A 22946-nucleotide genomic window follows, 5' to 3' on the forward strand; every position below is an offset into this window, starting at 1 on the left:
ACCCCGCCCAGAGACTGTGCGAAGGCGGCTGGCAGCATGCTTACAGTCCGGGACTTGGCACCTCCGCCCCGTCCGAGGGGCACAGGACAGACAGGCGCTGGTCACCTGTGGACAGCGGGTCTGCCTATAAGTGTCTGGTGACTGCCCGGCTTGCATCAAACACCGGGGGCAACGAAGCCACTTCCCCCAAGAGAGGTCCTCTCTTGAAGGCCAACACTTGCTGTGGCTTCTTGACCCTAGGCCATGGGGTGAGTGCCCGCTCTGACCTAGCCTTTCTGCAAACCTGCGCCTGCTGTCTTAAGGATTTTTCCTTGAGGATCTAGACTGGCCGTTATAAAGGAGAGAACAGCTTGTCTCAATTACAGATGATGCAAATCTACAGATTCTTTGGGGATTTATCTAAAATCTTCCTAGAGCCTTGGAGGTGGCTGTTTCTCTTGCTGCCTCTGGTTGGGGTTGAGTGGGGACAGTTCTCACGCGGTCCCCCCAGGCCCTGACCAGCACATGGTCTTCGGTAAGGATCACAGTCGCTTTCCAGGTGAGGAACGATGGGCATCAACAGGCATCCTGGGGTCATGCGGGCAGTCGGTGCTACAGAAGGCCCACCACCCACCTATCCTGGCTTGAGAAACTTGGGCAGGAAACACTGTTACACATGGGTGTTGTATCACAGCATGTTTTCAGTGCTACTTTTCCTGACAACTTCCTCAAAATAAAACCACAAGGCAAGGGGGGTTGAAGGGTGGGATGGGGCAGGAGGGAGCTGACACGCGAAACCTTTGTTGATTGGGGTTGGGGAGCTGGGAAGACAAGCAGCTCGGCTGTTTTTCATTCAGTTCACAGGGATTTGAAGCCCGGGAGCTGCAGCAGCCAGGTTTAGCCACTGATTTGTCAACCGGCCCCCATGACCTGAGGGACTTGGGACTTCAACAACCTGCTTTCACTATCTGCCCTTTCAGCCAAAGCTGGCAGTCATGAGAAGCTAACTGCCCCTCAGTTCACGTTGGGACTAAAACAGAACCCAAACCACAGGGGCTGGAGAGCAATCCTATGGAGGCGTCTAGCCAGAAACCTGCACAGCCCCATCTGTGCTCATCCGACTGGACTCAGGGCTGAGCAGAACCGGCACCCGAGCAGAACAAGGGGCCAGAGGTCGCCTCAGTTCCCCCCATCCTTTCCCCTCGTCCCTATCACAGGGAAACTGAGGCATCCGTGGAGAACACCACACCTTTCAAAATACACACGCATGGCTTCTTCCACTTAGGAGGGAAGGTGTCCAGGGGAGCGCTGTGCTGTGTACGGTTCACTAATGGCTAAGCCCACCAGCAGCTGGAGCTGATTCGTGTGGGGCTTGGGGTCTGGACACTGGAAGGGGCTGCTCTCTCAATCTTCCTCTCCAATGGACCTTTTTGGTCCCTGGTGGGGAGAAAAAAAAAAAATACGGCAGAAATGTTGCTGGAAGGATGCTCAGAGAGATGACCTACTTGCAAGCAGGACTGGTGGCCTGCTGGAGTAGACAGCTCTGTCCTGGGAACACTGGGCATGCAGACCCAAGCCCAGTCCTCGCTGCGGCCTCAGAGGGAAGACTGTGGCCATGGCCAGATTCTTGGTCTCCCTCCTCTTCTCTCAAGTCCCAAAGTGACCTGGGCACATGATATGAATGCACTTCAGCTATCATAGACGATATAGACCAATGAAAAGATCAAACATCTCTGGGGATGTGGTAACTGCTCAACAGGGTAAGCTTACGTGCACTGCACAGTCTGAGTGGCGGTAGGTGGGTAAATGCGAAGATTTCTCTCCGAGGTGCCAGTGGCCCCGCCTGCAACAACCCTACCGCCCGCCCCGGGGCAGAAGCTGACCCAGAATCAGAGCGCGGCTCTCCCTGCCACCCGGGGCCCAGAGCCGGGCAAGAAGCTGTAAGCAGTTGGCCCAATTTCACCATCAGGGTCTAACAATCCTACAATGGTACACGCTTCCTTGGTTTTACTGTTGGAAACTTACTCAAGATCACAGCTGTCAGAAGCATGGCTTGGAGCTGGTCACAAAGCCTATGTCGCTGGTCATTCTGCTATATTTCCTGATAAAACAATGTTGAACCATCAGCCATCACAGGATCAGGACATCGTTTCAGAAACACAGGGTGCCATTAGAATTACTGATAGGACCTATGTGAACTGTAGCTCGTGTTTCAGTCTGGTCCTCCAGGAAAGACCTTGGTGGGGCGAGTTTTACACCCCTTGCCCTCTGAAGAATCATGCTTTGTCAACTGTCTCATTTATGAAGGCAAAACCTATTTGCTAAGCGGCGGAAGGCTTGCTCCTTAAGACAGTCCCTGGGCTCCACATGAGCAAGCTGGGGTGACCCCAGTCATTTTTAAACAAGCCTGTGGTGCTGAAACTAGGGCTCATCTGACCACTGTAAGTAAGGAGGCAATGTGCCAAGGCAGTCACCTTGCCAGAAGAGGCTGTCCTGAGAGCCCCCCGACTGTGGGCGAGCAGAGTGAATGGGGTGTGTGAAAACCTCTGGGAGACACAGTGAGTTAACAAAACGACTTCTTCCATCTCCACACTCTTCTGCTCACAGACACAGCTTCAACTGAGATTCAGCATTTCTTAAAGCAACCTGTAAGCTGTTCAGAGGTAGGATGGGACCGGACCGCATCTTTATACCTAAGTTAGGAGGAGGAGGATGCCACGCTGATTCTGAGCTGTGGTCTACAATGAAGAGACTCATTGGCTCATTTTTAGCTATAAGAAACTTAAAAAATCTCCAAACATATGTGTATGCATAGATACAGAATTTCCATACTGGAGATACACACACACACACACACACACACACAGATACACACACACACACACACTGAGTAGGAAAGTACATCTCCTTCCAAGTCTGTGCTTCCACAAAATTTCTGTTAAAAGGGTTATGTGTACAAGCGTAACTCCTTTTAAAAAGCAGCCTCTGGATGACCATGAATCCCTAGTGACTGGGATGGGAAGTGTGGTGGTGGAAGCAAGATGGGGCACACCTTGCCAGAAGACCTGAGAGGAACCCCGAGGCTCTACTGGAGCAGCTGTCTCCTCAGGGTGGTCGGCTGCTACGTTAATCAACAAATCGGTTTGGCTTTCCAAACCAATTTTGGTCACACTGGGTGTGAGGTCACACTGGGAAGGGTCACGGAGAGGCAGAAGGCAATGCGGAGAGAACAGGAAAGACCTGGAGCCAGTGTTTTACGTGGGAGGCGCTCACGCACGGGCGCCATCCTGGGAGGGACTGACCTCAAACATCACATGTAGTTGGCAGGTCACGGACAAAAAGGTGGGGGCTCCAGCCCCTGCTCAGACCAGAGGTACAGTGGTCTCAGATTCACCCCCGGCAGGAGTGTCCTAACAAGGCGCGGAGCCTCTGGACAGCGGCGACCTGACCTCACCTCACAATCCGCCTACCGCCGAGCCACCCCAGGTTTCCCAACAGTCACGAAAACACTTTAGAAAGAAATGAGTTAGTGTGTGAAAGGCATGGATGGATTTTATTTATTACCCTATATCTACAATTTAATTTGAGGTAAAATATAAGCAACACATAAAAATGCCTATTTCTGCTACTATGTAATATAATTCTCCATTGTGAATATTGTGATAAAGCTAATGAAAACTCTATGCCATCACATACTCTAGCTTTTCGTATAGCTGGTATTTTACATCTCTTACTGTTGGTGAAATCTCAACACATGTAAGATTCTCCTACAAATGGCGCAGAATGTCAGAGGGTGCCTGGTCAGCTGACTGACCCCTCACCGCCCACACTGGGCCTCAGTGTCACTGGTTCAACCGCAGAGTAATGAAGGCAACGAAACGCCCCCCGCCCCCTGAGTTCTGAGCCGAGCTGGGGCAGTGTTCCAAGGAATTCCACGCCACGACTGGGCACACGGCAGTGAGGCTCGCCCCAGCACTCATCCCTGACCTCAAACTTCGGGTACGCCATGCATTTTATTTGGATGAAAAGTAAATGCGGATGGAAGAGGTCCTCTGTATTTCATCTATAAGTCACACGCTGAGATTACCGACCTCTTACTTGGCTGTTAGCTGATCCTGATGGTTTTGTTTTAATGATGATAAAAAACATATGAACCATGATAGAGAGCTTAGGAAAAGGTTTAGTCAAATATACAGATACTAACTGTTCACTCAGTCATTAAGGAGAGCCGTGAACAAAAGGATCATTTAAATGATTTTCTCCAATAGAAAAACTAAAGAGCTGAACTATATCACAGGGGTTTTCTTCACTGCCGAAGCTGAGATGTTCCAGTAGGAGATATCTTCACTTGATTGGAAAACAAACACCATCGCTGAAGGCTCTGCTGAATACGTAAAGAATCTGATGAGCTCCACCCCTGTCATTTTCCCTGTCGTTTTTCCAGCACTGCTGTAAAATCCTTATAATACATTCCCAAGGAAACCAGCCATTCCAAATCTACAGTCACTCTGCTCTTTAATTCAATTCACAGAACTGCTGAAAAAGTAGACATTTCTATCTAAAAGTAGAAAAAAAGGTTTGTATAGAAGGTATTTCTGTTATACAAGTATATTACACAGCCTGGGGCAGTAACAGGTCCGAAAAGCTCTTCTCACCCACTGATACTTTAAGCTAAAACAGGAGAGAAAACAGACAAGCGAGAAAACAGGTTAATCTGGTTATAGGAATTTATGATTTTCACTAATATCACAACTTAATTACCACTTCAGTCCAGGGACTGGTACATGGCCCATTCCACGACCAAAAAAGTCTCCATATAAAAAAACTACAGCTACAGGTGAGAGATAACTGTACCCTCTAACTATCATGAAAACAGTCAATGCTGGGGCTGAGTGAGGTTCCACATGACATGAACATCAAGTTTCACTGACTCCTGGTCTAGGAATGCCCCTCCTGGAAAGGTTTAAGATGTTTGGAATGACTGGATCAGGCCGAATCATATGCATGATACACAATGGATTGTGTAGCTCGGCCAGACTCTGCAAATACTGTTACTGTGACTAGGGGAGAGTCAGTCTGGTGACGCCGACTCAAAGTGCATCCAATGGCAAGGACAGAATTAACCTACAGATCAAAAACAAAACACTTTCCATTGGAGGCAAAGTGCTTTAACATCTTCGCCTGATAGACATACGCTGATCCAAGGAAAATCTCTATGCCTGAGCCTTCTAGCTCAGACCACCCAGCATGCTTATACCTGGTCCTCATGTGCCCCGAAGGTGGGGCCACTGTTTATGGCCGAAGCAGGGAAAACACTTCAGCTTACGAATATGCAGGAAGGTCCACCTAGACAGTACATGGTGTCCTGGACACAGAAGCTGATTTACCCTAGGAGGGAAGAGTTCTACCACGTAGGGTCTGGTTCTTGCTTGATTTGGGAGTTTCCATCAGTCTCCTTTATTTCTATTAAAAAAAACAAAAGGGAACCGATTAACTGCACTATGAATGCAGATCTGCTTGATTATACATCTACCCATACCAAACTATTCATTACAACTCAATAGGATATTAAAAATGGTAGCAACTAGAGACTCTTCTCCAGCAGTTAAGTTCTAAATTGTGTTCCTTAGATATTCAAAGTCACAAACGCCTTATTAATTATGCATGTAAAGGACCCACACTAGCTGAATCTAGGTTATAAAGCAGGCACTCAACTATTTCAGAATTCATTAAGAGTCATTTGGGGAAAATGGAAGAAAAGAACCCATAAGTCATCTCTAAATACAATGCTTCTGGGCATAAACTACAAACCCACTTCACCCAGAAACCAAGGAACAAAACCACCACGTGGTTCCAAGTAAAGCGCTTCAAAACCACAATTAACCCTTTGTCTTTGGCACTTCAATTTTTGACAACCAGGCTACCCTTTTTACCTTCGGTTGCAGGAACCTCCAATTGGGTTGGCTCGGCTGATTCTGAAGAGAAACACATGAAGATTTTATTAAAACGCAGATCAAAAGTTGCCTTCAGTTATGTAAAAAGCCTAATGGGAGAAAGTTCTCTAGACATACACAAAGCCCCCATCTAGGATGAAACAATAGCCATAGATTTAGGCAATTAAAAACAGTTACTCGACTGGACTGTCAAAAATCTGCTTTTCTGAAACCTGCTATCTTTCACAATCAAAATCTTAAATAACAATCTTAACACAGGTCCAACAGGGAAGAAGGAGGTTCTTTATGTCTTTTTCCCCGTCCTTCTGCCAAATCCCTTTTAATTAAAGTCTTTCATTACTTTCAGTGAATCACACAGCAGGCCTAAACAAACACTTGCTTCTAAGGAATTTTTAAAACTACAACACGTGCATTTTCATCCAACAGTCTGGCTTACAGCAACCATTAGAGATGAAGGGCATAAGGCACCAAGTTAAAAGACACTTTCTCGACACACAACCACACTCAACGCCACTGGTCTCAGGTTCCTGAGCTTGAGCTTGACGTGGGGAGGTGGAGCCAATGGCATGCGGTCCAGTTCTCAGTGAGGACCGATGGTGTGAGCCCGCCTAGGCTTTCAGACAGAGGAGTCAAAGAGACCAAGTCTGCATGTGCTCGCGAGTGTGCACACATGTGGACACGTGTGCTGTGGAATTAACTTTAGAGTTAGGTACACATTAACATGTGAGGCCACAAAATTGATGTGATCTGGTTTACTGCGTAAGCAGGAATATTTCCATGTTTTACCCTGCTTAATTTACCTTGGATCACTGGGCCTTCCGACTCATTCTGATCAACCAACTCTGAAAAGAAAGCAGATTCATTTAAGTAATAATGATATACTGCTAAATTTGAAAAGCATTTTTGCATACATTCTCTAACCTGATGCTCCAACTCTGCTATAAGAGGCACTATTTTCCTTATGAGAAGGAGGGAACAAAGATTAAAAGTTGCGGTAGATACCATCCAAGTAACTAACTCGTAGTAATTACCATAAAATTCTGTGAAATATTACCACAAGGAAAAGAACAAAACTGAATACTTTAAACATATGGTAATGGGGTAAGGAGGCATAAAATACATGTCTTTTGAAATTAAAAGTTACATAGAAGAGAGATGAATTGCAATCAAAAGTTTTCCAAAAAACAATACAAAACAAAAACCCCACACTTTATCATGGGGTTGGTCATTTAAAGATCCCTGATGTTAATTAAAGCTGAATGCCAAAGATGACTGAAAAATCTATGAAGCACGATTTCCTTTCATTCATTATTGACATCCCCAGATACTGACACACTTGGCCAAGATAGAGTATAATAAAAACAGAATCTATTAAAAAAGAACTAGTGGCTGGGGGAAATAGCAAATAAATACATTTTACGATAAAATGAAACTCAAAACTGGGAGGCAGAAGAGGTAAGACCAAATCCGTGACGCTAAAGGCAAGACAGCCAAAGAAGGCATTGAGAGCGTGAAGCCCGACCGGGTGGCAGGAACAGGCACAGCAGCCGCGTGACTCTCAGCTCAGGCGGGGAACCAACAGCTCACAGGGCTCAGCTGCGCAGCGGTCGCTGAAAACTCCTGAACACTTTCCCAACAAATACAGAACAGAACACTCAACACAGATGGACGTTAAAGAGTTGAAAGAATACCAGCTAGAAAAACTACTGAAATGCTAATGGTGTATCAGTTAAGGATGACAGTCACTTTGGAAAATTTTTAACAAGAAAGGTAACAGAAGAACATAGAACATACTAGCATAATTGTTTCACACAAACAAAAAAACACAACAACAACACACACACAAAAAAACCTGTTTAAAATGAGAGGAATATCGGGGAACTGGAAGAACACTTACACTTTTTTGTGCAAGATTATCTGAGAGCCCAATGACTGCCAGACACAATGCCTCAATATTAACAGAAGCCGCTAAATCACGTTAGAAGACTTGCTTTTTCTAGCCCGGTAATCAGAAAATAATAGTAAAAGTACTAACAGTAAAAACAGGAATAAATGTAGATTGTGCTTACTGAACACATACTATAGATCAGGAGTCAACAAACTTCATCACAAAGAGGCAATGAGTAAATATTTTAGGCTTTGCAGGTTGCTCTGTTTTAATTTCTCAAGTCTGACATAAGCAAATGGGCCCAGCAGTGTTGCATTAGAACTTTATATTTGCACAGTAAGGACCTTGCTAGTCCCTGTGTTAGAGGCTTGACATACAATGTGTCATTTAAAATGCTCTAAAATTGCCAAAATGGGTGCAAGTATCATTACTATTTTATTACACGATTTTAAAAAGCGAAGCAACTTGCCCAATATCACATCCAGAACTTTCTGGACCGGTGCTTTATACTGAGGGCTAAAACAACGACTTTGAATGATTACTGCTGGATTATACCTGTAAGTGTACATGCAGACCTGCATAAGCCCACCCACCCCCTCTTCTCACATCCCAGAAAAGAAAAAAAATAAAAAGACATCCAGAAATACTCACGGTTATTAATCACAAGTCCTGGAAATGGTCTAAAGAGAGAAACAGATGGTACAAGTGTTTTTTTTACTCTACAAGCATTTAAATGTATATTTTTATTCAACTAACATTTAGCCCATGTTACTTATGTGCTAGAAAGACAAAAGCTGTCTACTACCATTTAATCTTCTACTTTTAAACCTACAAACACATAAGTAACGATTAGGGCACATTATTAGAAAATGCTACAGGAAAGACAGTAGGGGAAAAAATAGGAATAAAGTAAATGGAAATAGAGTAATTTTAGTAAAATGACAAAAGGCTTTGGGAGGGTAATATATTAGCTATTTCTGAGTGTCGGTCCTAAGCAGACAGTGGGACTTGGACAGTGAATGGGTATGTTTAACCACAGCTAAGTTCTGGGGAGATGGAGAGTGAAGGGGAGGAGAGGGACGGACGAATGGACAAAGCAGCATGGATATATACACGACCACGTGTAAACTAGACAACCCGTGGGAACTGGCTGCATGACGCAGGGAGCCCAGACAGGGGCTCTGGGACAACCTAGAGGGTGGGATCGGGGGGCAGAGGGGGGACGTGGGAGGAGACACATGTATACCTATGGCTGAGTCATGCTGACGTATGGCAGAAACCAATACCATATTGTAAAGCAACTATCCTTCAATTAAAAACGAATACATTAAAAAAAAAACACAACTATGCTTTCCACACACACACACAAATAAATAAATAATAGGAAATTAGAGTAATTTTAGTGACATGAGAAGAAGCTTTGCGAGGATAATACATTAACTATTTCAGACTGTTGGTCCTAAGCAGACAGTGGGAATTGACAATGAATGGGAATACTCAGTAACAGCGAAGTTTGGGGGAGGTGGAAGAGAAGCGTGAAGGGCCCCGGGAACTTGTACTCAGGTGATGGCAAAGAGGATGTGTGTAGCACTTAGTGACGAGCACACGTCAACGAATGGAATCCTCAGGGCGCCGTGAGCGTGCGGGTGTAGCGACCATTCCTACTCTGTGGGTAAGCCGCTCACGCTCGCAGAGAGAACAACTGCCATCTCACTGGACAGACAAGGAAACAGAAGTGACTTAGCACTGGACCTTGTCTGACCTGAAGCCCGGGAAGAGATGCCTCAGGCAGGGGCTGGCAACAGTTTCCTGTAAAGGGCCAGACATAAATATTTCCAGACCACACTGCCTCTGTTTCAGCTACTTAATTTTATCACTACAATGTGAAGGCAGCCACAGACAATAAGTAAACAAGCAGGAGTGACTGGGTTTTAACAATACAAAAAAATAAAAGCACATGGCGGGCTGGAGCTGGTCCACAGGTCATGGTGTGCTAACAACACCTTGCCTTAAAATCCAGAGAATTAAGAGTCAGCACAAGGATGAAAGAATCTCACAGTAACTAAAGGACTGTAGTTCATTTCATTGCACAGTAAACTTACTACAGAGGACCACATTTTGGAAGATGACTCGGCCTCAGTGATCTGCAGGTTTATTCTTATGACCAAGCAAGTCACTCACGTACCTAATGACTGTGAATTTAATGAACTCAGCAGAATCTAAGATCCTTCTCATGGAGCTGATTTCCAGATAGCTGGGGGCTTTGAATGACACTCCGGGGGGCATGCCATCAACCACCACACAGCCAGGGTTAATTGTGATTTTCCTGTAGGGAACCTTCACGGGGAAACCCATCCCAATGGCTTCACCTATAGTGAGACAAACGGCATAAAAGCAGAGAGTCCACCTTAGTGAGGGTTTACAGACGCAGATGACAACCACCTGAGCATAATTCAGTTTTAAGATCTCAGTCAAAGCTTCCTGGCTTACTGCAAGTTGTACTACGCAAATGCATGCGTCCATGCTCAGTCATGTCTGACTCTTTGCAACCCTATGGACTGTAGAAGCCACCAGGCTCCTCTGTTCGTGGGATTTCCCAGGCAAGAATATTGACGTGGGTGGCCATTTCCACCTCCAGGGATCTTCCCAACCCAGAGATGGAACCTGCGTTTCCTGATTGGCAGGCAGATGCTGAGACACCTGGAAAGCCGTACACAAATGTAAAACTTACCAAATTTTCGACTGAAAAGGTCATTAACTTGCTCTCGTAGCTGTCGAGCTTTTTCAACTTTTGACAGTCTTTCATTATCATCGTCTAAAAAGGTTAAGAGAAAGCTGTAACTTAACAATGCCATTTCAATACCAGATACATTTTTAGGTGCTTTATGTAATTTTATGCTTTGGGAATGTTTAAAAAAAAAATCAATCAAGATTGAAATGATTTAACCAAACAATTTAATAATAGCACGAAAATGAAAAAGCAGCAACATCATTTCAGCTATAAAGAGTTTTGCTTGCTGTTTCATACAAATTTTTTAAACACACTAGGCATCTGGATAGCCTACAGGTTTTAGCTCATGTTGAATCTAACAATTGCCAAGCACTGTTTTTCTGCAGGGGCTAGGGGGACAACAGACAATGTGCAGTATATTCAATCTCCATGAAGCCCTAACAAGCTATAATTAAGGCAGAGCGATCATACCTGGAATTGTCACCTGAATGATGTTAAGGTCTTCAACCCCTGATGCAGTAGTATTAACATTGGGTGATGAATTAATTTTTCCTGAAAACAGAAACTTCAGATTAAAATATATACAAAATGTAATTAGATCTTCCCTAATGCTTACAATACAGACTAAAAAAGACCGTTTTTTAAGCCAATTTTGTTCCTCATGACATGTTTTCTTGTTCTGTGACATTGGGCTTCCTGAAAGATGCTTTTCATTTTTTGTCTTCCTCATGCTGCTTTGTAGAGCACCAGACATGTAGAGATCCTAAAGTTATTAAAAAACTTAAAAAAATTGTAAACCAGATACAACCCCGACTTTGAATGGACTTTCCAGGTTTTATTTCAACAGTTACTCTTGCAATAATTTTTTAAACTACTGCTGCAAAGTAAATGTCTGATAAAGTGTTTTCTGTAGCAAAATGCTTACTTGGAGGGCTCTTAGATGAGGAGGTGCTCTCCTTAATTGCAGTCTCAAACATTTCTGGCCTAAAAATAAGAGAAAAAGCATGTGTGTTAGTATTCCAATAGTAAAACATTAAAAATTAAACAGGCAAGATACTGAAAAAGCTAGTAACTTTCTATACATACACATTAATCTTAGCAGGAACAGAAATAACATGGATATCTAAAGGAAAACACACAAAAAGACTAACTGTAATTGTGATTTTAACATCCACCAAGCCCTATTTAGTTTAAATAGCTTCTTCCTATGGTTTCAATATATCCTGGAAAGATGCAATGCTAGACTTCAGAAGGAAACACTAGAGCTCTGCATGCAGGCAGCATGGGAATATAAAGACAGGCTGTGAAAAGTCAAGCACCAAGAGTCTTCTCTCTCTTGGGTCTTCCCTGGAAGACTTCAATAACAGGCTTCCAATACAAGGAACGCAGGTTTGATCCCTGGGTGAGGAACTAAGATCCCACATGACTCAGTTCAGTTCAGTCGCTCAGTCGTGTCCGACTCTTTGCAACCCCATGAACCACAGCACGCCAGGCTTCTCTGTCCATCACCAACTCCCGGAGTCCACCCAAACCCATGTCCATCGAGTCGGTGATGCCATTCAACCATCTCATCCTCTGTCGTCCCCTCCTCCTCCTGCCCTCAACCTTTCCCAGAATCAGGGTCTCTTCAAATGAGTCAGCTCTTCGCATCAGGTGGCCAAAGTACTGGAGCTTCAGCTTCAACATCAGTCCTTCCAATGAACACCCAGGACTGATCTCCTTTAGGATGGACTGGTTGGATCCAGGGACTCTCAAGAGTCTTCTCCAACACCACAGTTCAAAAGCATCAATTCTTCAGCACTCAGCTTTCTTTGCAGTCCAATACTCACATCCATACATGACTACTAGAAAAACCATAGCCTTGACCAGACGGACCTTTGTTATCAGAGTAATGTCTCTGCTTCTTTTTAATATGCTGTCTAGGTTGGTCATAATTTTCCTTCCAATGAGTAAGCATCTTTTAATTTCATGGCTGCAGTCACCATATGCAGTGATTTTGGAGCCCAGAAAAATAAAGTCAGCCACTGTTTCCCCATCTATTTGCCATGAAGTGATGAGACCGGATGTCATGATCTTATGGCAAGGCCAAAAAGTAAAAATTAAACATTCTGTCTCTCTGAGGAAGCAGAGGCAGGGTCTTAGCCTCTAGAGACCCGGCTGAAAGTACAGAGGGCGGCCATTAATAAATAAATAAATTCTAAAATTCCTTTCAACTAATTCTGAACAATTGCTGGACACTGATACATATTTTATTAACTCCAGTTACTTTCATCTACTTCAGCTGTGCTGGTGTAATTCACAGATCCCAAGCAAAAAGAAGAGAGATTTAAACTATTCTGTAAACTGGAGAAATAAAAAGGCTTTAGAACACTGAACCTCCACTTAACAATTCCAGCCGTATCAACCAGTAAAAACATGACTATAAGGAGACTTCAAAAAATCAAGCTGTCATCCCTCTGGTAAATTACAGCTCTCCTTTCCTCTTTTGGCCACTTACAAAAATTTTGAAATATATACAAAAGTACAGCTTAAAGAGCTTCTCTGACTCTAGGGCCCCAAAGTTGAATCCACATGCCATCTCCCAGAGTCAAACTGTACCAACTCAGGGGGCAAGCTCGTTTCATCTTATTTCCTTACTTTTTAATGATGAACTTAATTTTGGCTTTGTTTCTGAGTATCTTCTCCAGCCTTGGAATGCCAAAAGTAGACGGTCGTCGGAATGGCACACCCTCGGGTAAGCCTTCCACATAAAAGTCTTCTGGGAAAGACTCAAATAACGCAAACGGCACTTTCACAGCTTGTTTAAGGCCAAGAGCTTCACCTAAAAAAACAAACACACTTACCGTTTCTCATATACATAATTTTCTAAAAAAATTAAACCTTTAAAAAAAAGGCATTCAAACTAAAAATCACATGAATTTTAATTTTAGAAAAATGCCTTCAATATCTTGAAGAAATGTGGGAAAAACGATCAAATTCATGCCTGCAAAGTCCACACACATCTGATGATAACAATATTAAAATGCTGAACATTTTTACACTGATCACATTTTTCTGTTTTATAAAAAAGCTACCTCATACTTTAATAACAGTAATACTTCAAAATAAACTTACCACATTTTTCATTGAAAAGATTTTCAACTTTCTGTTTTAGGTCTGTGATTTTGGCATTCCAGGCCTCTGCATGAAGAAAAAAAAAGAAAAACGCAGAAAAAAAATGTTAGTAATAGTTCCTAGTATACATCCAAGGTTAGGAACTTCATCATCTTCTTTTATTGTGCATCTTTTACTCAGGGCAAAATAAAAAATATATAGGTTTTCAACACAGTCTTGGTAACTATTCTAATCCTGATGCATTATTTAACTGCTTTATTATATTACTGGAGTTCCCTGATGGCTCAGATGGTAAAGAGTCTGTCTGCAATGCTGGAGACCTGGAAAGGTCCATGGACGGAGGAGCCTGGTGGGCTACAGTCCATGGGGTCGCAAAGAGTTGGACATAACTGAGCAACTAACTTAATTTTAACTTATTATATTACTAATACGTCAGCTACAAATTAACAAAATGAACAAAGACCAAAATATGCCCCCCCCAAACAATTATAGTATCTACTCTGTGCCAGATACAGTTCTACCCTTTAGATGATATGTATTTATCATCTTAAAAATCACCCTATGGCACACGAAATAATGTTATCCCCATCTATAAGTACTAGTGCCAGATTTGAACTCAATCTGGCTCTGTAGTCTTTGCCTTTAACTGTTAATATATACTAACTCACCAAATAAAAAAACAGTGCAACTAGTAAAATAGAGTATTTTGCTAATTCCTTTTACTTGAAGTAATGAAATCAAGAAAAATGAAGTATATATTTACCAAAGGAAAACTCTCTCCCTCGAGGCTTGAAGGGAACATTAGAACCATTCGTCTGGGTAGGGGTTCGAACGGCTGAGGTTTGAGGATTGTTGTTATTAGGGCCTAAAGAAGCATAAAAATCAAACAAACAAACATAGTCAGCACACACAATCACCTGCTAGTGACTTCTGTACAACCTGCTCTTGAAGGCCAACCTGTGCTGAAAAAGTTGAGTCCAATGAGGATATAAGGAAAAGCCTGCAAAGGAAAAGGTCACTGTTGTTGAGTTCTACAGACCTCTGTCCATTTTTCTACTTCCATCCCTACAATGAGGCATTTTCCCCCAAACCCCACCTAGCTTTCTGGCTGATATGAGGAACTTTCAGTTCACTTACTGACTCATCACACCATTTTGAAGCCACTGGTCTCTTATGTTTGCCTTTATGTTTTTCTTTCAGCTTCTGAACATAAACACAACTTTAGATACAAGTATATCATCTCCACTATGAAGCTCTCCTTTGGATTTTCTAGCTATTTTTGACATATCTTTTCTTTGAATTCTAAGAAATACACAGAAACAATGTTACAGGTTCTGAGTTGTTTTCCACTAAAAGCCTGACTAGGGCCTCAGAATTCAATAAAATATGAAGATTCAACACTCTAATCTTTAATTACTTCAAGCTACTGAATAAAAACCAAAGCTTTCTTAAATGGCATAGTAATAAAAGCAAGGTATTTCTGGAGAAGCTGGATCTATCCACTCCATCACCCTGAAGGCAGGTCAAAAGTGCTTTTCATTAACCCATCACTGCCCTTGTACATGAATATTCAGAGTGGCATTACTCATAAATAGCCAAGAAGTAGTACAACCCAGATGTCCATCAGGTGATGAATAAATAAACAAAATGCAGTACACATCCACACAATGGAATATTACTCAGCAATAAAACGGAGGACACTCATTAGGATGACTATTATCTAAAAGCAGAAAATAACAAGTAGTGGTGAAGCTGAGGAGAAATTTCATCTTCTACTTGAAACTGTTTAGAAACATTGAGAAATCTAGACTTACCACAGGTAAGCTTTCCACACCTGAAACAAGTTTTGTGAAGGCCCATTTTCCTAAAAATGTCAATACTAGAATGAAGAAGCAAAAGCTGTAATCAGTGAGCTGGAGAGTGGACAGAAATGGACCACAGAGCAATCTCACCTTCCACAGTGACCTCAATTTCAGGAACTTTCGAATTACTCCCAGGGCTTCGCGGTCTTTTCGGGGACTGCAAAGCTGTAAAGTAAGCAAATACCATTTCTTTTGGATATTGTAAAAACTCCATAACGAAGTGCTCTATAAAAGCAGAGTAGTGAAATTCACAGTTTGGCTCTTTTCAAAAAAACCTGAAGAGTTAAACTGATGGTATAATACTCCACATGAGTCTCAACAAAGCTGTGGACACATGAATGAAGGATGACTGCAATATGAAACTGCCAATGAAATGTTTACTTTTGAGGGGGGGGGCAAGAATTAAATAAAACACCTTAAAAATATCAAAAACAAATCAAAAAGCCACCCCCTCACACACAAATATCTGCCAGGGACTCAGCATGTTTTAACACACCAAAGTATAATAAAGATATACATAATCTCTTACCTTTAGTGTTTATTTTACTAGCCATTCCAGGAGGCAAGTAGGAAATAACTAGTTCAGGTCTAGAGAGAAAACCAAGAAACGTTACAGTGGCCAGTATAATATTGGTCTTCACAGCTAGTAAAACTTGTGATGACCAATTCTTTTTTAAATGAAGGTGACTACAAAATAACTCTGTAAGGCAAAAATAATCTCTATCATTGTTGACAGAAAAAAAAATTTCACTTTTCTTTCCCACGACTAGCTGCTAAAAGATTTTAGGAAGAGCAAATGACTTCTTTCATGATAGCTTAGTTGATAAAGGATATGCCTGCAATGCGGGAGACCCCAGTTTGATTCCTAGGTTGGGAAGATCCCCTGGAGAAGGGAAAGGCTACCTACCCAGTCCAGTACTCTGGCCGGGAGAATTCCATGGACTGTATAGTCCATGGGGTAGCAAAGAGTCAGACATGACTGAGCAACTTTCACTTTCATGAAAATGAAAACTAACAGGAGTTTAGTTTCTTCAGCTCCTGAAATTCTGCAGACATACAAATGAGAAACTTAATTGTTGAAATTCAGTTGCCCATAAGTTTAACCAGGAATAAACAGAGCACTTTAAAAATCAGCACTTTCTTTCTTCCTTCAAGTATCTATGAATAAGATACTCATAGAGACATCACAGCATCTCTCAGCAAATGTCAGCACCACCGCTGCGGGGCAAGTACAACTCTCCTTGTACTGATGAAGAAAATCAAGGGGAAAAGAAAAAATCAAGTGCGGATTAAAGAACAGCAGCAATGGACAAGGTGAGGTCCCAGGCTCATGCTACACCTTCTATCATGGACCTCAAAGGCTTAGCCATAACCTGAGGTTAGAGAAGATTTTCAATAGAAATACAATTTAATTGCCTAAATTCCAGAAAGGATTGCAATGGCAAAGAGAACTTACTTTTTAACGACAAACTTGATTTTATTACTTCCACGGACAATCCTTTCCAGTCGTGGAATTCCAAACCAGGTAGGGCTTCGAAAGGGAATTCCTTCTGGCAAGCCCTCTACATAAAGGAACTCAGGGTTTGATTCAAACACGGGGTATGGTACTTTTACTGCCTCTGTGAGTCCAAGAGCTTGAGCTGAAAGTGTAAGAGAAACATAACTTACAAAAGGTAAAATTTTATAGACAATCTTTTACTTTTGTCTGACAGCAGTCTCTTTTTATGCTTTTATTATGTGTATTTTTAAATTGTGATACAATGAACATATAACAGTATGTTAGATTCAAGTGTATGGCATAATGATCTATTTGCATATATTCTCAAGTGACCACCACAGTAAATGTAGTTGACATCTGTGCACTCTCAAATATATTGTGCCAAAGTTCCCAACAATCTAGCAATTCCACTTAACATTGCAGGTATTTTACCTAGTACATTGGGGAAAACTGAAGAACAAGCCTAAAAAAATAAGGGGAACATTTTAACACTTCGAATCAAAGGGATAATTAATTGTCCCTTTGGACAGGACAATCAATCATCCCCACAGGACAATCAAAATTGTCTCTGTGCTCTAGGAGGAAATGAACTACAGCCATATGGCAAGTACCTAGCCCTTGAACCTAGCATCTTGTTTAAAATATAAGAGGGAATTCCTTGGTAGTCCAGAGACTAGGACTGTACGATTTCACTGCTGAGGGCCTGGGTTTGATCCCTGGTCAAGGAACTAAGATCCCACATGCCAAAGGTAAGAGGTGCGCAAGAAGATGTGCCTGAGCAGACTGGTCAAGTGTACTGAAGGCTCCCGACCCAGGACACAAATGTTAATATCAGATATTAAACCAATGATGGCAATGTCCCGGGAATATTGGGACCACTCTACTCCTTCGTTCGTTCTCCATGAGACACACCCAATCAACTGAAACACCTGCTAAGCCTTGTCAGAATCCTCCAGATAGCACTCCAAGAAACCACTGTCAACAAATCTACGCTGAAACAGATGATCAAACCCATGTGTCACGTGGTGCCAGCCAGGTCACAGGTACAGACAGCGGGACTGAGGTCCCTCCCACGACCTCCCACACTCTCCCGCTCTGATACACGAGAAATCGGGAGTCCAGGGGACAGAAAGTAACTTGCTCAGTTTAAGCAGCCAATGTCAGAGTGGAAAGAAAGTCAAACCCAACTTCTGAGAGCTTCCCTCTTTAGGTCCTAAACTGCTAAAATGTCCATAAAGAACACTGCCTTTCATTAACATTTAAAAACTAAGACTATCTTTTACTTACCAAATTTCAAGTTAAAAATCTCTTCCACTTGCTTCCGTAGCTTGGTAATTCTGACATTCCAATCTTCTTTGACTAGAAAGCAAAAATCAATCAAATTAAGCATGTCCCTTATGGGTGCTGACACAAAATCAGATTGGATGTTATTCTTTCCAGTGATGCCATTTTTTAAAACCTGAGATGTAATCGGCATAATACACTGCAACAGTTTCAGGTGTATATCCAGGGACACTCTTCATCCAACTTTTCTTAAGAGCAAAAAGTTCCATTCATAAGGAAAAGAACGATTTCCTGCACTTGTCAAGAAGTTCAGGGAGATAGAATTCCAATTTAAGTACACAATGTAGGCAAAGAAGAACTTGTTCAGAAGCATTTAGAATGAATAGTTTTTAAACATTCCTCCTTGGAGATACATCGAAGAACCCTCTCAAGAGTAGGAGGACCACCTGTATAAGGACCCAGGACTCCGGAACCAGGTTCAACTAGAGGAGCTTCAATTGTATTCGCTTTTCTAAACAGGCATTCCTTGTTTTATTGAACACATGTATGCCTACAGATTTCCACAAAGGAAAACCTCACTCATCACAGCAAGAAATGAATGATAAAGTGATTAGGGAAGTGTCACTGAGCACTAGTCACATCTGTAATCTGGTTTATTTCCTTACCCTTTATTTGTAAGACAACCACATCCCTTTAAATACAACATAAAAATACAGAAAAAATAAGCTGTTAGGAAAGAGGTAGGGTTATCACTTGGACAGATAATCGGAGCTTGCTTGGTGGAGGTGAGGATGCAGAGGATGGAGGTGAACCTGGGGACAGTGGAGGATGCTTGGAGGTGTTGGATGAGGAAGGAGGGTAAGAGACAGTAATTTAGAGAAAAGGGCAGAGAGCTCACGAGCCGTCCCACGAGCAAAAGTCAGCCACGTCTGTGGGAGAGGCGGCGGGAAGCGCTGGAGAACTTCTAAAAATACTCTCAAGGTTGGGAGCCTCAGAAACTCTTCCTTTTCCTCTACTTTTACCAAGAAGGTACTTTAAAACCTTCTCTTTAAAAGAAAACCTAGCATCTCAAGGGTTTAATATGGTAACTCAGCCATTCAACTAGACAAGGTCACTATGGTATAAAGCAAATCGGAACATTACTATACCGATCGGCAGAGTCTCCCTTCTCCAAGGTCAAGGGCATCTGTCAGCTGGGTGCTCCCCTTCTGCCTCACCCTGCACTTCCTCCTCTGGTATTTCTACGCTAATACAAATAGGTCTCTGCACCACTCCACACAAGCACCAACTGCCTTCTCTTGCTTCCCCCGTGAAGTTCAATTACCTGGCTAGTAAGTAAAAGGTTGGGCTCCCTTTGCCCAACCTGAGAACCACGCGCACTGACATGTGTCTCAGCACACCGCTGTCACCAGGAGTCGAGCAGACGTCTCTGACGGCAATGACTGACACTTTCTTCTGTCAGTTACTCGAGGACTTGAATCAGCCTGGCAAGACTAACACTCAGGGCACTGGCAGACCAAATACCATTTTGTAGGAATGAAGAAGGACAAGCTCTGATTCTTTCCAAGGTCGTCCACGAAAGGCTGAAGGCCAAGTTCTGTTAATGACTGGGAGAATGGAGTACCTTCAGATACAAGGCCTGTAACTGTCTATGCCAGAAAACAGCAGATCAAGTACTGCTGAAACTATTAATTAATCCTCAGAGTAACTTCTGTGGTGCCTACAGATTGTTCCAATGATACATGTTCAACATCCTCAGTTCACAGTCACTATGAGAAATGCTCCTAATAAAATCAGTCATCAGAATAATCACAAGCTTGACCTTGAGGTCTGTCTTGAGAAATGAAGACTCACACACAGACTTCCATCACATTCAGACTAATGCATACCACAGCTCTACCTTTGGGAATATTTCTGTTTGCATTACGTTGCTTAGTAAAGTCTCTGTCACATCCAGTCTTCAATCTGTCACCAATATCTTGTTTCTTTGCCTAAGTCAAATGCATTCTGGACTGATGAAGCTGCGTTCATCCTGAAAAATTAAACATCATCTCTTCTCCCTGGCAGAATTCTGGGCACAGGATGGTCTGTTTCCCTAGCATAGTTTTTTTTTTTTTTTTCAAATACTTCTCATGCTGTGATGAACACAAAAAGATTATACCATCTGTTTAGCATACTGATGACTTTCACCAGTTGCACCCAGGTAGCTAAAACTCAAGAAAAGGTACTTTAGTACAGACAAATAACCCACTTTGTACAGCAGTTAACCTTAGCATTTACGAGAACAATTAACTGCAAAAACAAAAGAAAGAAAAAGAAGGAATGGGAAAAGATTTAACAACAAAAATTCAGAAGGACCCACTATTGGTTCTTAGCAACAGAAGCTCCTAAGGTTGCAGAACCTAATAAGCAGACTTACACGTTATGGTCACTTTATCTGACATTATGAAATGAAAAATAAAAACATCAGAAAGAAAGAAAGGCACTGTTATATACCTCAGATAAAGAAAACAAAACCGTTCTGACAACTGAGACCGAGACTTAAAGTTCTTTTCTGTTGGGCAGGATGTCAATGCAGCTGCTGCAATCACAGTATCTGTCATTTTAAAACCAAGTCCTTGTGAAAAGATGAAGGTCTAAATCTCATGGTCTGGCCCATTAGCCACGTGTGGCAGCTGTGTACTTGAAATGTGGTCACCTGAATCAGGCTGTGCTGGAAGTACACAATAGACACCAGAGATTCAAACAAAGGATGTAAATAAATGAAATGAAAAGAGTAAACCAACCCACCATGTACAAATTTTACATGACATACATGGCTTGCATTTGTGACAAGTTGTATTTCTACTAAACACCATGGGTCTAAATTCAAAGCTCAAGTTTGTGCCAACTGCTACGTTCGTTCATCTTGATAAAACAAGGAGTGCCTGTGTTGATCTTCCAAGAAACATTTTTTTGAGTGGAAGGGAGAAAACAGCAATTCTGTGGCTTTAGAAGTTTAATGAAAGCTTGGAAACTATTTGATTTACAAGGTTAAAAAGGACACCACAGCTTTCCTACCTGGTGTATTCGTTCTGGGCTGAGTAACTTCAGTCGTGCTGTGCGTCAGAAGCTCCGGTCTGTAAAAACACAACTGGTGTCAAGATGAGAGCATTTAAGACCGCCTCTACTTCCCATATCGTTCACTCTACCTTCATCTGCAGTGAATAAGAAATCATCTTGATGACTTTAGATTATTTTGAAAACAGCAATTTACAAAGATTCAGGTGGGATCACCTGTATGTCCTCAAAGGCATTTTAAGCTAGCTTGTGGCAAAACAGTTTTGTTTGGCCCCACCCCAGTTCAACCTCGGGTTTCTATCCTTCAGGTGAACTAGAGTACAATACAGTTTGATGTATCTGGCTTTGTCACCCTGAAGCTTGTCCCAACAAATAGATACACAAATGTACAACTCCAACTAGCAAGCAAATTCTATGTCAAGGACAATTCTTTTGTATTAAATGGGCGTTCTGCTCCCATATTCTGCCCTCAAATTGCCCATTCTGCTATCTTCCAAACTCAAGCCGGAGTGACCCTTTTAAGATCCAGTTCAAATTGTTTTAAGAGGAATCAGCTTTAAAACCTCTTCAACTCTTCACTGACTGTACAGAACAAAAAGCGAGGCTTCTTCCCCAGGGCCATCTCAGTGTCTAACGCCCTCAAGGGCATCACTCCCTTCCACACACACTGTGTGGTTATCTGAATATTCAAGGCCATCTGACACCTCCCTGCCCTGACCTACTTATGCTATTTCCTTCATTTGAACCCCCTTTCTGGCATCCTCTGTGCAAAGTGAACCATCTGCATGCTACCCTCACCCTCTTTCCCAAAGCTGGCGCTTTTCTGTATTGATCGATGCAATGAGGCTCCCAAGGATAGAGTTTCTGTTGGATCCAATTTTGTATATCTGGTGCCTGGTACTACAGAGACACCTGCTTGAAAACTGAATCTAAATGTAATACCTCAGTTTTTTGTTGTTGTTGTTTTCTTTTTTTAATACCTCAGTTTTAAATATGGAGAGTAAAGTCCAATTGGGAGGGGGAAAAGCCCATATTTATGAAACTAACTTTTCTTAAAGACAACATGAAATATGTTTCTGCAAATTATAATCCTACCTTTTAATAACAAATTTAATTCGATTGCCCACTTGAATAATTTTTTCCAGCCTTGGGATCCCATACCACGAGGGACTTCTAAAAGGAATGTTTTCTGGTAGTCCTTCCACGTAGAGGTCATTAGGGTGTGCTTCAAATTTCTGGTAAGGTACAGCCTTAGCTTCGGTGCTTCCTAAGGCTTCAGCTTTACAAAAGAAAAGCAATTCAGAAGACAGGAGACTATATTTTCGTTGAAATTATATTTTTAAAAAAAGCCATTATAAAGGACATGTCAACTTTTTAAAAAGCATCTTTAAAATGACCTTAACAATCACTGAATACAAAAATGGGAATATGGCAATGCATGTTACTATTCTGTTTCTGAACAGGCGCAGCACTTACACTTTAAAATGTAAAAATGTAATTACTAATTCAACTTTAAAGCCACATTCAAACAGAGGTGTAACAAGAAAGAATCAATTTACAAAATAGCGGCATTTAT

At 42.1% G+C, this 22946-nt stretch overlaps 1 protein-coding gene across 6 annotated transcripts in view; it reads right to left on the minus strand.

Annotated features, from left to right (window-relative positions):
- Positions 1–3505: 3505 nt before the first annotated feature.
- The window catches only part of GTF2I (general transcription factor IIi), an 80727-nt gene continuing 61286 nt past the window's right edge, over positions 3506–22946 (minus strand). For all 6 annotated transcript variants that reach the window (XM_065924803.1, XM_065924800.1, XM_065924802.1 and 3 more), the window contains 18 exons: positions 22466–22649; positions 21371–21429; positions 18314–18385; positions 16985–17168; positions 16058–16116; positions 15619–15693; positions 14430–14531; positions 13667–13732; positions 13190–13373; positions 11478–11536; positions 11024–11104; positions 10553–10636; positions 10007–10190; positions 8473–8501; positions 6734–6775; positions 5913–5954; positions 5367–5442; positions 3506–4650 (listed from right to left, as the gene is read on the minus strand). In XM_065924803.1, coding sequence (XP_065780875.1) covers positions 5384–5442; positions 5913–5954; positions 6734–6775; positions 8473–8501; positions 10007–10190; positions 10553–10636; positions 11024–11104; positions 11478–11536; positions 13190–13373; positions 13667–13732; positions 14430–14531; positions 15619–15693; positions 16058–16116; positions 16985–17168; positions 18314–18385; positions 21371–21429; positions 22466–22649 — 1565 coding nt within the window. In that variant the 3' untranslated portion in view covers positions 3506–4650; positions 5367–5383. The remainder of the gene's footprint in view (positions 4651–5366; positions 5443–5912; positions 5955–6733; positions 6776–8472; positions 8502–10006; positions 10191–10552; positions 10637–11023; positions 11105–11477; positions 11537–13189; positions 13374–13666; positions 13733–14429; positions 14532–15618; positions 15694–16057; positions 16117–16984; positions 17169–18313; positions 18386–21370; positions 21430–22465; positions 22650–22946) is intronic.

This window comes from Muntiacus reevesi, chromosome 2, assembly GCF_963930625.1.
Source record: "Muntiacus reevesi chromosome 2, mMunRee1.1, whole genome shotgun sequence".
Taxonomy (NCBI): Eukaryota; Metazoa; Chordata; class Mammalia; order Artiodactyla; family Cervidae; genus Muntiacus; species Muntiacus reevesi.